At 29.6% G+C, this 16,472-nt stretch overlaps 2 protein-coding genes across 6 annotated transcripts in view; one reads left to right on the plus strand and one right to left on the minus strand.

Annotated features, from left to right (window-relative positions):
* Positions 1–16,472, plus strand: part of LOC142331462 (uncharacterized) — an 89,029-nt gene that overhangs the window by 19,015 nt on the left and 53,542 nt on the right. For all 3 annotated transcript variants that reach the window (XM_075377389.1, XM_075377388.1, XM_075377390.1), the window contains exons 5-6: positions 5,041–5,203; positions 8,819–8,908. In XM_075377389.1, the coding sequence (XP_075233504.1) occupies positions 5,041–5,203; positions 8,819–8,908 (253 nt within the window). The remainder of the gene's footprint in view (positions 1–5,040; positions 5,204–8,818; positions 8,909–16,472) is intronic.
* The window catches only part of LOC142331463 (vacuolar protein sorting-associated protein 11 homolog), a 38,581-nt gene continuing 32,437 nt past the window's right edge, over positions 10,329–16,472 (minus strand). The window contains exon 3 of one of the 3 annotated variants that reach the window (XM_075377394.1): positions 10,329–11,857. In XM_075377394.1, the coding sequence (XP_075233509.1) occupies positions 11,791–11,857 (67 nt within the window). In that variant the 3' untranslated portion in view covers positions 10,329–11,790. The remainder of the gene's footprint in view (positions 11,858–16,472) is intronic. The other 2 variants (XM_075377391.1, XM_075377393.1) reach the window with 2 other exon arrangements.

Genomic DNA, 16,472 nt, shown 5'->3' on the forward strand with positions numbered 1-16,472 from the left:
ATCCCTAACAATTTGTTTTACATATTCCTGTGACTCTCCTTGCTGGACCAACATAGTGTCTCACTGGACTGGTTTGCAGAATTCCGCCGAACCCACACAACTCGCAGAACTGCCCTTGCATGACTGACATCGTAACGCCTCGCAGACTGGTTCTAATAGAACTCTTTTTTAGCTGGTCTTACTGGGCCTGTCAGACCAGACCCAAGTCGAGGTGTGAGAACAGTTTCCAAACCTGGTCTCTTTTCACCGTACAACAGGTGTTTATTTTGTGTGTTAGCAGGCAGCCTAACAAAAGACTTTTTTAAAACGGACCTATTCTTTACAAAAAGGGTTTTCCTTTTTGTCCCTTTCTGGATTCCTGCAATTATATTAATTATTTCTTTCATAATAATCGGTAGGAATCTGTTACTCAGGCCCGCTATACTAGTCTTGTTACAATATTATTTTTATGATTTTGTATTACTAGTACTTTAATTTGTGTAAATCAACTTAATTATTTGCTTTTTTTATCAATTTCACAATAAGTAACTTTTTGAGGCTTGTAAGTATACTTATTTTTTCTTTTACTTTTGAATAAATATAACATAAAGATAATTTTGTAATAATTTGCTTTCTTCTCATAAGAAAAAACTTATTTTGTTATGGGAGTAGTTTCCACATTTTGTATGTCTAAGTGTTGCTAATTGAAGTAAATGTTTTATAAAATAAAGAATAATATAATTTTTGCCTTGCTCCTTTGTTCTGAGTTATCAATGGTGAGAAACATAGAATGGAGGAACCTGTGATGCAAGTAATAAACAAGAACAGAAGGAGATAAGAAAGCTTATTGAGTTTCTGTCAGAATTAACAAAGCGATTGCTTAATAAAGAAAAGAAAAAAAAAATAAATTCCATTTTCTATGTATCTTTCAGTGAATGACATTTCAGAATAATAAAAAAGTACAGTTATAAAATCTATAAAAGTTTAATCTAACTTTACATTAACACATACATTACTATTTCAAACATTCATTCACACAACATAGTTTTCATTTATTTATAATGATGTTATAGATTTATATTTTGTTAAACTTACCATCAAAAATAAAATTAAAAGAATTAAGGTAACAATTTATACTATTAACAATGTCTGCAAAACAAACTGTAAATAAAATCACATCCTTAACTAATACTTAAATGTTATTTAGGACTAGATTAAAGTCCTAGATGTTATTTAGGATAGATTATGTGCTCTAAATTGTAGGTATTTTTATATACAAAAGCCTTTGAAATATAACCTGTTAAAATATTATTATTTTTACAATAGAGTAATTAAATAAAAACTCAGAAAGTCCTGAAGGTCACTCCAGCTAGAATGGTCCATCTGTTAAGGTATTATACAAATGATCTACATCTATCTATACTATTATATAAAGAGAAAGAGGGTTTTTGTTTATTTGAGATAAACAAAAAAACTTGAGACAAAACTTGAGATAAAACAAGAAACCGATCAATCACAAACAAATTTTTATCCGTATTTCTTGGCATAACTGTGGTTTTTAAATATATTTGATCTCAAAACTTTTTGAAGTAACAACCGATCAATTGCCTTCAAATTTTCAGGATGCATTAATATTATACCATGTTAGGTTAAGCCCCAGCCCTAGCTCCCTAGAAGGTTAAAATATTAAAAATATTCATTAATTCTTCCACCTCAAAGAGGGTGAAGTTGTAAATTAAAAATATTCATTAAAGAAAAAAATAGATTAATCCTTTTACTGCATTATTATATTTCTGCCTCCATGGCAAAGAAATAAGTTATGAATTCTTCTTCATCAAAGGTGTATTACTTTAGTTACTGTAGCTACTATATGTCTTTTGTAATTTAGTTTCTTTTTCAGGTTTCTATAAAGCCTGAATAGTTTAATTGTTATTTATCAGTATTATTCTCACAATCATGAGGATAACGAACAGTATGGAGAACTAAACTAGTGGGGGGGGGAGCCCTCTGGGTAGATGAGAATTGCAGGCGAAGCGAGCTCTATAGCCCTAGGGTAGGCCTGTGGCACTCCTGAGTTGGCTCCACGGTTCACCTGGGTGCTGATGGTCCAAGTTCTGGCTAAACAAGCTGGCTAGTAAAACTTAACAAAAGTTTTCAATCTCTACATATATACAGACTAACACACTAAAGTGTTAAATTCATAATTTTACAGCCAGCTGTGGTGCAGTAGTTGAGTATACTTGCTTCTTGATCAGCTGGTTTTGAGTTAATTTTCCAGTGATAGTGTGGTGTTTTATCTGTTTTTTTCGTTCCCTGTTAAAATTCATGTAATTTGTAATCAAAGTAAAATAAACCCAATATATGAACGAACTATGAAAATTACATTGTTAATAAAAATTACCAATGGCAGAACTTATTGCAATTCATTTATGATAGTTTCATTTTTTATATTTACATGTCCTTTTTTGGTGTAAGAATATGGTTTGATGCTTACTAAAGTATGAAAATTTGAAAGCAGTCAATGGATAACAATAAACCAATTCAGGGTTAAAATTTCTTATCATAATTCGCCAATTCTCTATTGTATGTTTATTAATTTTGCTCAAATCTTCTTTTCTGTACATCCTTTTTTTTAAATTTACTTTATTATATATATATATATATATATATATATATATACATATTTTTTTTTTTACAGGTAATACCAAGCTGGTTTTGGAGACAAACTAGAGAATCGTACAACAGATTATCTTGTCTTACTAAACTTCTTGACACCAAACTTTCTCCGATTGTCTTACTTTCTTTTGCAAATAATTTATATTTTATATGTCTTCAATTACTTAACAGTCTAAAGTATGTTATTAGAAATTTATTTTTGTTTTTTATGTTGTTTCATTGTTATCTTCAAATGAAGATAACAATTCTGCTCTGATACAGTGTGTTCTTACTATATGTCCATCTTCATCCTCTTTGTTTCCTTTTATATCATCTATCACTTTTACTCTTTTCCATTCTCTATTTTCACACCTTTTATTGATCCTTCTATCTCTGTTTTAATGAACCATTCTCCTTTCATCACATGTTCTACCAAGTTTTTCTATCCTTAATTGTTTTGATTAAATATCAATTCTCATTACACTTCATTTCCTTACTTTTTCAATTTTTGATTTTTTCTCAATATATTATTCTTTCAGTCTTCTCCCTATTAAGAATGTCTGTAGTTTTTCTTCGCCCCTTTTTTGTATTGTTTATATTTCATATTTATGCATATGTACACTAAAGAATAACGACTCATAGGTGCTTCCACAGCTCTAACTACATCTTAGCTGAATAGAACAGTAAGCTGTAAAGAGCATTCAATTCCTCAGTTCAATTTATTTTTGATCTGAACAAAGAATCATATTTTTCCATATTATGTTCAGTTAGGTTGGTTAAAACTAAATAGCAGAAGGGTATATATATATATATATATATATATATATATATATATATATATATATTTTAGCACTGGTTATTGATTGTGGATCAAAGTTCTCTTGACCTATGTTCTCTTTATTATCAGAAGTGTTTAGCCACTTTTGTCATGTGAACTTATATCTAATAATATCAATTAATCAGACAGTTTTATTCAACTTGTCTTCCTCAGTAACACCATTTAGATATTGGAATTCACTGAAATGTTTATTGAACTGAATTTGTGGAATAAAATTATGAGAATGGGGTCACATTTTCATAAAACCAAGAATTAGTAGCTGCTTTATGACAATGAACAAGCTCACATAACCATGATGGTAAAATAACTAGCTGAACAACACGTGAGACAGTGCTGGACTGTCCTTCACACTAGATAGCTATAGCCCTGCAGACTAGTTTTTATTTCCTAAAGTGCAGGTGCCCAAGAATGGGAAGCTGATAGATGCCACAGAAGAAAGTGTAACAAGAATCAAACAGGCAATTCTAAAAGATTACTTCTCTAAGGTTTATGATGATACACATTGAATAGAGGCTATGTAAAATAGAAATAAAATATTAATGAATAAATTTTTTCCCAATTGTTTTGTTTATTTTTAGCCTCAGACCTGAAATATTTTGTACAGACCATGAATGCAATCTCTGTAAATACGTTTGCTAAATATATGTACTGTTTTACTTGTTAAGCCTACTTAACAAGATATATATATATATATATATATATATATATATATATATATATTTTAGCACTGGTTATTGATTGTGGATCAAAGTTCTCTTGACCTATGTTCTCTTTATTATCAGAAGTGTTTAGCCACTTTTGTCATGTGAACTTATATCTAATAATATCAATTAATCAGACAGTTTTATTCAACTTGTCTTCCTCAGTAACACCATTTAGATATTGGAATTCACTGAAATGTTTATTGAACTGAATTTGTGGAATAAAATTATGAGAATGGGGTCACATTTTCATAAAACCAAGAATTAGTAGCTGCTTTATGACAATGAACAAGCTCACATAACCATGATGGTAAAATAACTAGCTGAACAACACGTGAGACAGTGCTGGACTGTCCTTCACACTAGATAGCTATAGCCCTGCAGACTAGTTTTTATTTCCTAAAGTGCAGGTGCCCAAGAATGGGAAGCTGATAGATGCCACAGAAGAAAGTGTAACAAGAATCAAACAGGCAATTCTAAAAGATTACTTCTCTAAGGTTTATGATGATACACATTGAATAGAGGCTATGTAAAATAGAAATAAAATATTAATGAATAAATTTTTTCCCAATTGTTTTGTTTATTTTTAGCCTCAGACCTGAAATATTTTGTACAGACCATGAATGCAATCTCTGTAAATACGTTTGCTAAATATATGTACTGTTTTACTTGTTAAGCCTACTTAACAAGATATATATATATATATATATATATATATATACATTCATTTGCTTATCTCTTATCTTCATTATTTTTATTTTTTTAATATTAATTTTCTTAGATCACATTCCATATTTTACCAAAATTGATAATTAATTATATTGCATTACAAAAAGAAAAATGTTATATTTTTTAACTTTTTTACAGACCGATGCAAAATATAATGGAGATGATTTATTTTGTATATTCATTCAGCTATCTGGTAACAAGAACATGTGCTGTATCACTTTTTGCTGCTACTATTTATGACGAAAGCAAGAAACCAGTATCTGTATTATTTTCTGTACCTTCAGAATGTTACTGTATTGAAGTATGTATGTTTTTCTATATACTAAAGTATAATTTTTACGTTACTAGCTGTATAGTTACACTGCATGGCAGCTTTAAAGTACTATACTGTATAAATTAATTGGGATAAGCTATTTTTTTCTCTTAATTGTTATATAATTGTCAGTTATATCTAAAACCACCTTAAACTGGTTTTATCTGCCTTGAGGTAGTGTGACTACCTCAATAAGAAAGCAGCTTGACTGGTTTTAAAGTGGAAGATTCAGTTTAAGTCTTTTGTGTGTTTAAAAACTGATATTACTCTGAGGAAGCGTGCAAAAATTATTGCTCTTTAAGATCAAATTTCTATGATAGTGAGAGGTATCACTTCTGCAGTAGGTATAGGAAAACCAAATTTATCAAGAATTCTTATAACATTCAAAGAATCTAGATCATTGTCTCCAAAAAAAAAATGAGAGGAAAAATGTGGGTGCAAATGGAAAACTATTCCAAGAACTGATAAAATTCTAATAAGAAATAGTAAAATTAATCCAAGGAAAACAAGCTCACACCTTAAAAGGGATTTATTGGCAACTGGTTTTGATATTAATAGTTCAACTGTATGTCATAAGCTGCTGAAAGCCGGCTGGAAGGCAAGAAGACCACGAAAAAACAATTTTAATTCCTAAAATGAAGAAAAAATGTTTAGCGTGGGCCCAAAATATAAATCATGGACTTCTGATTACTGGAACAAGGTAATTTTTAGTGATAAAACTCATTTGTGCAGGGTTACAAAGCATATATCGTGAGACAAGGTGGCAAGTGAACCTTTGAGATATGAGCATGTCCAACAAATTGTAAAACACTCTTTGAAACAGATGTTTTGAGGTTTTTTCACAACAAACGACATTGGAAGCTTACTTCCTGTTCAAGGTATGATGAATTCAACTAAATACATAGAACTATTATGACATAGAATTGCTCCATTCATGCAAACTTTTGACAGGACATTTCAACATGATTTGGATCCTGTCATAATTCAAAATCGGTCAAGACTTTCATGCTGGAAAATCAAATTAATGTGCTTGATTGGCCTTGAAATTCACCAGACTTAAATCCCACTGGAATATTTAGAAGAGATGTTAAGAGGTAAGATGGACTATATGACAAAAAACACATGATCTAATACTATAAAAATGTGGTTCCACAATGATGAAGTCAAGAATAAGTTCACAAATCTAGTGGAGTCTATGCCAAAACACCTTCAAGAGGTCATTTCTCCTAAAGAAGGACATCCAGTGCATATAAAGGCATAAAATGAATAAAAACTAGTTTTTTTATTTTGTCCCAATTGACTTGCACACTATAGCATATTGCACAAGGTAAACTACTAATCAGCTCAAAATGATACCCTTCAACAAAAAAACACAATTTTAGAAATGAAAAATTCTTATGTTACGTTGTTTTTATTAATTGAACTTCTCCAGACCTGATTGGATTGATCTGAATGAAATTTGCCACAATGATTTCTGAAAATGGAATATTGTTGTATTTAATTTTAGCAACAGTTGGACAAAGAGGTAGAGAGATATAGACCTTGTGGCTCCCATACTTCATAAAATTACACTCTTAATTCTCAGATATTATTAAACACTTCTGACAGTGTAGTCTTATTCAAAGAAAATAAAGGGGTGAAAGCAAAAAAAATTTTTTCCTTTTTTGTCATTTCTGGATTCAGTAGATGATTCCATTACATTATCTACTGACTGACGTAACTCAAGTAAAAATAAATTATTTTACAAGAAAATAGTGAAATTTAACGTCTTGTAGACGTTAAATTTTGTAACTAAAATAAAAGAAGTAAATTAGGCTGAATTTTTATGCTGAATCTTAAAATGAAATCAGCTTTTCTTCATCACCCTAAGATTTTTAGTTACGACCCTTGAAAATATTAAGAAACTTCTTGGTACTTATGTATTAATGCCACCACAGCTACAGCTTTATTTAAAAACAAAGTAGTCAGTCGGATTTCGGTGGAAAATGAACATTCTCTTTATTAATTTTAATAAATTGTTATTTATATTTATTTATTTTATAAATATAATTTAACCAAACTTAACCTACACTCGCTAACCTTGACTAATTAACACCGGTAATTGTTGAGTATTTATTTAATAAATTCAGTAATTATTGCAATTATTTATTATTTAAATAATCAATCAAAACACTCCTGTTAATTAGTCAAGATTAGCGAGCGAAGCAAGCGTAGGTTAAGTTTGGTTAAATTATATTTATAAAATAAATAAATATAAATAACCATTTATTAAAATTAATAAAGAGACCGTTTTGAATCTATGTTAAACTCTATATGGGCCCATTTTTCACCGAAATCCGATTGACTACTTCGTTTTTAAATAAAGCTGTAGCTGCGGTGGCGTTAATACGTAAGTACCAACTTCTTAAATAGTAGAATACAAAAATAATTACAATTAAGATTCTACCTTTATTTTGCAGACAAACATCTATATATTTATTTATTTTTTTCTTATTTTCCTTTTGTGTTCAATGAAGTCTTTTAATCATTCAATAGTAGTCACTCATCATAGATTCATCCAATCTGCCTTGATAACTCAGCTAATGCTTTTACAAAATACTTCATCAGGCCTAATTTTATGTCTAGAGGTGATAAAATAATATGATCTACTTTGACAAGGGGAATATTGACAACATTTCTTTTCTGGGTCTGATTTTTTTTGGCTAGTCTTTACTGTATAGTGTTTTATCTGTAGCCCGACTACCCCACAAACACAAGAAACACATATTTTGTAAAGCCATTCTCAAGACCAAGAAAGAAGCCTTATCACTTTCAGGTCAGCAATGATTCGCCGTGATTGATCTATCATACCTAATAACTTTTAAAATTTTTCATGTTCTTTCATTCCTACAGCATGTGCTACCGGCATAGAAGAAAACTTATTCGAGTTATGCAACAATACTGCCTTTAAGCTTCTTTGTCGTTTATTTATAGACTCATCAAAAATAACATCATGAATAACATACTCAATGTCAAATACCACACCAACCACACACACTACACACACCAACCCCACAACACATACACACCAACCCCACCACCCAACATTTTTAAGTCCACAGCAAGCAATCCTGTGAAAAATTGTTTGACAATGTATGTTTTTTTTATTAAATTTGCTCTTTGAACCTGGGAACTGTTTTAAAATAATATTCATATTATAGTCAAAAATGGAAGCTCAAAGAAAAATAATTTTGAAATATTTTCTTGAGGTTGGATGTTTGTTTTTTTTGTGGTATAAATATTAGTATTAAAACTACAAAAAAACGTATGACTTATTCCAACAAATTTTTTTAATACATATATATATCTACTGTAAAATAAACAACCTCCTGACAACTCAGGGTGTAGAGATTGCATGTGATCCAGCTGTGTTATAATGCAAAAAAGAAAAACATCTTGTGTTCAGGTTAATTTGTTTGCAGTCATAATTTGACAAAATTTTCACATTTAAATTATCTATTGAAATTAACAATTTCCCATTATATTTTGTTGTGTTTGTATTTCATTTTTTACTTTTATTGTAAAATTTTAATTAGTTCATATATATTGTTATCCTATTTTCAGGTACAAAGATTTTTAACACAAGTAACTACAGATGATCTAGCACTTACTGGTTACAGATTTTTCTCAGTTACAAGGACACTTATGTTAACGGTAATTAGATATATTACATGTTAAACTGCTTTATAAACTTAAAAAATTTTCTGGAAGTGAATAACTACATCTTAGATTTACATCAATCTTAGATTTCTTTCTTTTCTTTTTCCTGTTTAGCCTCTGGTAATTACAGTTGAGATAATACTTCAGAGGATGAACTAAGATATTTGCATTCATTACAAGAGTGCAAATGAAGTGTAATCTTGTACTGTCTTAGTTCAACTGTTACTGAGGTATGCTTAATTGAAACCCAACCACCAAAGAATACTGGTATCTACGATCTAGTATTCAAATTCATGTAAAAATAATTGACTTTACTACGACTAACACTGGAACTTTCTGCTTCCAAATCAGCTGATGATCAGTCATAGCTTTTTTTTCCAGTTTAGCCTCCGGTAACTACCGTTTAGATAATACTTCAGAGGATGAATGAGGATGATATGTATGAGTGTGAATGAAGTGTAGTCTTGTACAATCTCAGTTCGACCATTCCTGAGATGTGTGGTTAATTGAAACCCAACCACCAAAGAACACCGGTATTCACGATCTAGTATTCAAGTCCGTGTAAAAATAGCTGGCTTTACTAGGACTTGAACGTTGGAACTCTTGACTTCCAAATCAGCTGATTTGGAAGTCAAATCTAGTCTAGCGTTTCATCACTAGACCAACCCGGTGGGTTTGATCAGTCATAACTAGCTGTATTATTAATTACTTTGATAGTATTCCTATTACTCATAGGGTTTTTTCCTTTTTTTTTTTACAATGTGAGGTGTATTTCTCTCCTCCACCATTTCCTACTCACAATTATTCCCCTCATAGTTTATCATTCAATGAAAATTTAATGTACATCAAAATGTACCTTGGTATGATTTAAACCTTGGTATAAGCTCATCAAGCTCATTACACTTATTAAAAGCAAAAATCTAAATAACTGGTTTAGAGCTAAAAATTTATATTAAATTATTGCAGCCATATACAGATTCAAAAGTACTTTGCAGATATATATCTTAACTGATGGCTTAATCTGGTCACTACTGACAAAAACTAAATATAGCATAAAAAAACTTTTGATAAATTATATTTCAAGCTCAATGGGTTGTCTATTATTAACTCTAAGTCTAAGGTTCTGAGATTTGGTCGACCTGAATCTGTACAAGACTTTACAGACTCTCATTGGGTTATAAATAAAAATGTTTCATTTCTTTGGATTTCAACTTTTTCTGTAGTCAGCAATTCAAAATTGCTTTCAAAAATCAAACATGAAAACAAAATAAAATTAAGAGGCAGTATTTTCCAACTACTTAATGACAATGACAAATGACATTAAACACTAATGTCCTTTGATCAAAAACAGTAAAAAAAACACTAGTTAATATACTGAAACAAATAAACAATGGGAGCCTCTCATCTTTTTATCTTTAAAAAGTTCTCAAAATTTATAAATACACATTTATCATAACTTAATATAAGTTAACTAATATAAAATCATTTTATAAGTTTTTTATTAGGTGTAGGAGCGAGTATTATACAAATTTTCATAAAAATGTATAACAAAATGTAATTAAAAACAAACACAAACAATTTTATCAACAAACCTTTATTTTTCTATATGCAGTGAATGTTACATTAATGTTTTAAAAATACAATACATATGCATAGCAATAAAGATACAAACATATTTGTTTGTTTTGATAAGAAATTTGATTGTTCTTTGATTTGAAGCACTTCATTACTGTATATTTTGTCGTATAACCTCATTCCACTCTGTATCCTCTATTACATGTTTGAATTTGTGGTCCTCTGATACAGTAATCCTGAATGCCTCAAATCAAATTTATTTTTTATTAATTATTTCTAATTCAGATACTTTTCAATGTAACACTTTACAATCCTCAAGACTGACATTCTCCTATTTTTGATACTATTTTTTTTGGTATTGTTAAGAATAATAAGGGTTTTTTTTTCATAAGCCAAAGAATTAAAAATAGTTCAGTTGTCTGGTTTTTAAAGGTGAATATTAATTTTAAAGAATCTATCACCATAATTTTTAGCAATTATTGAACATTTATAAATATAAACAAGGATTATCCATCAGTTGTATTACTTACAATACAATAAATGCAAATCAATTTAATTACTTCTATTCATCACTAACTTCAGGAAAAATAATGTCAACAATGATTTTTTTCAATTTTAATTTTTTGTTCATGTGCTGTCTGAGGTATTTTTTTTTATTTCTTCCACGTACACTATGTATTTCTTCACTGTGAATCTTCCCTTTCTTAGTTTATTGTAAAAATATTATATTATAGCACATTGAATTATGGAAATGGACATGCTTGAACACGCATAGAAACTTAACAGTACGAGTTTTCAAAAAAAAAAAATACGGTATTTTCTTCTTACCAGAATTCACAATAAAAAAAATTCCAAAATAAAATGAAATTCCAATAAACAAAACTCCACCAATGGAGTTGGTGAGATGATTCCAAACTTTTTATGGCCTAAAATTAATGATAAGTTAAATAATTTTTTTGTAATTTCTAGTGTTTATTTTTCAATATTTTCTGAGTCATCTGACTACATTTACTTCTGACTGCATGATTCAATGATTTAAAAATGGATACATTGCTACTGTAAAGTTCTGCAGCTTCTTGTTATCAATCCGGTTCTTAATATCACAAAAATTTAACAAAGATTGACAATTGACAAGTAAACAAGTTAACCAAGGTGGAAAAACAGTTGTGTAAAAAAAGTCGAAAAGACAGAAATAAAAAGCTAAAGCTAGAAGATCAAAGCTTAACCTGTTTAATTTTTAAATCCAGTTTTCTAATTCTATACTTTTAACTACTGAAGATAACTTTTTTGTCATTCCCTGTTCATCTTTCAATACACCTAGAATTATGAAAATACATGAACAAATATCCATTAAGAAAAAAATAATTCCTGAAAAATAGAAAAAGTTTATTATTACATTAGTTTAGTGGTTTATAATTCTAGATGCAGCTATCTACTTAGTATCTAAAAAAAAATTTAAACCTGTAACATTAATTCATCTTAAATTTACAATCTGAGATAACGGGTCTTCATTATAGCTAAAATTAACATATCAAAGGATAGGTGGTTACAATTACCCTTTGAAAGAGTACATCAATAAACAGCAAACAATTGAGGACTCCAAAGAAAAAATTATGTACCCCAAAAAGAGAATATGTACAGTCAAGGCCAGGTGTTCAATTATCAGATGTTTTTTTGTATTACACATACATAACATAACCTCTATGTCATTTCTAATAAAGCAAAAATATCAAAGAAATGTTCTTTATTAAAAAATAATAAATAATGTTTTATTAAGTCTTATATTACTTATACTTAAGTAATATTATTAAGTTTTATTAAGTAATAATTACTTAAATTTAAACAACATTTAATTAATATTATTTTTGAATGTGTCAAGAAGCTAGAGAGACTAGTTGTACTTGCCAAAGTAAAACTGCAAAGTATCACTGCTCTTTGTCCTTAAAGATTTAAAACATCTCTTGCTATATTTTACTTTATAACATGTGTGAAAATCTAAATATAATATAATATAATAATATACTTGCTATGTATTTCAATGTATTGTATTGTAATTGTTTATCTCACAGTATAAATATTAACATATGTTAATATTTATTAACACATACTTATATTACAAATGTAAGTTTACACGCAGAAGATATAATCAGTTAAAGGTTCAAAAGACGACCTCTTACAGTCCATTTTAGCATCACAAGGAGGGGTTGGTGTGGCGACCGGAATCGTCCCAAGGGGGGTGTCTTCCCCTATGGGGGTTGGGCTGGTCCCTGTATCCTAGCCCACTGGACTGGCCAAGTGGTTAACTCGTCATTGTAAATCAGCTGATTTCAAAGTTGAGAATTTTAAGGTTCAAATCCTAGTAAATGCAGTTACTTTTATTACAGATTTGAATACTAGATCGGGTATCCCGGTGTTCTTTGGTGGTTTTGGGTTTCAATTAACCATACATCTCAGGAACAGTTGACCTGAGACTGTACAAGACTACACTTCATTCACATTCATACATATCATCCTTTTAAGTAATATCTTATGGTGGTTCCAGAGGCTAAACAGAAAATGAAAGATCCCTGTATCCTGGGGCTTTTTAAGTGTTCTAAAAATATTCTGTTTGAATTTGGTACTTGCAATAGGTGAATGATGTGAACATGTTTAGAAAGAGAACAAAATGCAGTGTATTTTAATATATTATTGAAATACTTATTTTAGCTACTTAAAAAATTATGATGTTCTAAAAATATATAAACATGAACAAAATAAAGAATTGTGATACTACTTCAATAAACATAATTAGCTTTATTGTAGTAAATTTTGAAACAGTCAAGTGTACACAACGCTGTTGCTCACTCAGAACACCACCAAGTAGTTTCCTTTCTTCTAGCGTTCCCTAAGGCTGCCCTTGTTTATTCAGACCAGAGTTTACACACCTTTGCAAAGTGCGCTTTCTTTTCTTTTGGGGTATATTCTAAGTGAAGTGATGACCTGTAAGTCTTTGTTTTTACTGCTGTTTATGTGGATTCCTGTGCAATAACTCCTGCCTTTTATCTTAAAGCCATTCCAATGAATATAATACATTTTTCTAAATGACAATTATGACTCAAGGGTAATGGTTGTGATTCCAACTATAAAATAAAGGCATTGGCAATAGACATCATAAATAAATGGAAAAATAATTTTCTCCACTATTTCATTTGCTTACATTTGAATGGTTAATATGAAATAATCTGGTCATTTCTATACACCCGTTTTATTTTTATTATAATTAATAATTATATCATGTTTTTTTTTGTTTTTTAAATAAAAAATTAACATGTGTTAACATCCCAAAAGAGCACAGATGTACTTCACTTTCAGTTATTCTATGAACTGAAGATAAGGATAATACATCTCTTGTGTCTTTCCATTTGACACACAGAAGATGATTTCTTATCATGTAAACATACTTTTAATTTATTTGTTTACTAACTTTATTTTTGGCAGTTCTTTCCGATAGGACTTCCAGCTTTAGTATGTCACTACCATTAAAAATCAAAAACAGCTGGTGAGCTATAAAACTGGTCTGTGAATATATGTCCCTTGTCAAGATAATCAGAAAGAAGTCTTTGTAAATGAGAAATTATTGGTAATTTCTCATATGGTAATTCTTATTGGTAATTTAGTATTGTAATTTGTTATTGGTGTTAAATTAACGACTATCTTGAGAGTGATCTGCAACAAGTAAACTGTATAAATGTGACTAGCGTACATATATTTTTTCCTGGTAGAATTTTCACAAACAAAAATAAACAGAATGGCACATCACTGTAACGGTCAACATTCAACCATTCTGGTTCAGTTGACAGCTGTCGGTTTACCTTTCTTTCTTTTTCTATTTAGCCTCCTGAATCACCATAAGGAATTAATTCGCAGGATGATATATATAAGCGTAAATGAAGTTGTAGTGTTGTACAGTAGCAGATTGACCATCCCTGACATGTATTGTTAGTTGAAACCCAACCACCAAAGAACATCGCAATCCACAATCTAGTGTTCAAATCCGTAAAAAAAGTAACTGCCTTTACTAGGATTTGAACCTTACAACTCTCGACTTCGCATCAGCTGATTTGAAATGACGAGTTCACCACCTAACCAACCCGGTGGATTTATTTTTACTTCCTTGTACCAAGTAAAGGAAGTATTGTGATCGGTTCCTAGATTTCAACGGGAATATCAATTAGCACCATCCCTGAATCCATTTTGACCAGTTTCGTCGTGACGTCTGTACGTGCGTATCTCGCGTAACTCGAAAACGATTAGCCGTAGAATATTAAATTTTTTGAATTAGGGCTGTTGCTATATCTAGTTGTACACTTTTGATTGATTGCAATTGACAACCAAAAAAGCCCCAAATAAAAAAAAAATTGGATTTTGGACTTTTTCGTTCAACTGTAGTAATAAGCCCTCATTGAAAGCTTTTCAACGATATACCATAGGTGGTACTTATTTTCCTTGGTTCCAGAGTTATAGCCAATTAAGTTTTAATTAATGAAATATTTTAGCCTTATAATGGGAAGAAGGCACATAGGTTTGAATTCTACTTCATTTTCTTTTAAAAAATTTTTTTTAAAAATTAAATATATTGTTTTATTAATAATTATTACCTGTGATTGTAAAGAAAATACAATAAATAATAATTCAATAATAAAAATTAAAAAAAAATATGAAAAAATCATTAGTTATTAGTGAAATAAAATTTTACATACTTTTAAAAATGTGTATATGTAATTTAATAGGCGTACAAGGAAGTCATGTGGTATCCACATCAGATTTTTTTATTTCAGCTGTAGTTAAATTTGAATATAAAATGTATACAATGCATAATATTATAATTGCAAGTTCTATGGTATATGGTAATAATTAAATATACTGTAAATAAATGTAAAACTTGTAATACTTCACAGTTAATTGTATTCTACAAAAACAAACTATAGCAAATTTCTGCTTTCCAATAGTAATACAGATTACTTCTGTAAGGCAGAAATCTATGAACTTATGTTTAAAAAAAATTTGATTTTGTTAGTTGAAAACATACCTTTCTCTCAGTCTAGTGAGTCTGCGCTCATTTTTTAAATTGCAAATCAGGCCACCAGGTAAACATTTTGATTGTGGTAGAGGAGAAATTAGTTTGTATTAACTAAGGATTTGTTTTTGTTTGATTTTTTGTATTAACTGTTGATTTCATACTGTTAGATATGTCCATTTGCCTGCGAATCTTTTAAGTTTTGACAAATACAGAAAATACTCTCATTTGCATATGATAGCATAATAACAGACATATTTTTTCTTTGAGAATGTTTAGTCTCTTTTACATTATTTAAATCATTCACAAAGAGTGATTGAAAAATTCAAAATTTAAGAAGATATAAAGATATTTCTTTCCAATTATTAACAGAACAAATCAATATAAAAATTCAATGAGCTTCAACGTCTGGTAATAGGGAAGATCGTATATTTATCAATTTTGGGCTATTTAGCAAAATTTAGAAATATACATAGGCTAGTCTCTAATTGTAGAGCTTTTAGAGTTGTTTTTTTCTACCTCTTATACTTGCTATTGTAAAAAGGACTCTAGTATAAAAAAAAATCAGTAAGTGAATCATTTACTCTTTAACAGGATAATTTTAAATGATATTACAAACAAATCTGACCATAGAATCAAACAGTTTACTGGATAAATTTATTCTGTTAACTGGAATGAGTCATTTTACAACAGAAGCACATTTAAAAAACAAAGTATCAATACCAGTTAAGCATTTTTACTGTTACTTTAAACAATTATGTTCTCTGGACTAAGGTTATTGCAACTAAATTATATTTTCAATACATTACTTTTTCAAAAAAACAACGTGATACAGCAATCGTCTTTTATATGATTAGCAAAAACAGGTACCAGGTCCAGGCCTAATAAGATCTTCACTATGATCGATGTAATGAATTTTGTAGCATG

The sequence above is a fragment of the Lycorma delicatula genome, chromosome 10 (genome assembly GCF_047948215.1).
Source record: "Lycorma delicatula isolate Av1 chromosome 10, ASM4794821v1, whole genome shotgun sequence".
Classification (NCBI taxonomy): Eukaryota; Metazoa; Arthropoda; class Insecta; order Hemiptera; family Fulgoridae; genus Lycorma; species Lycorma delicatula.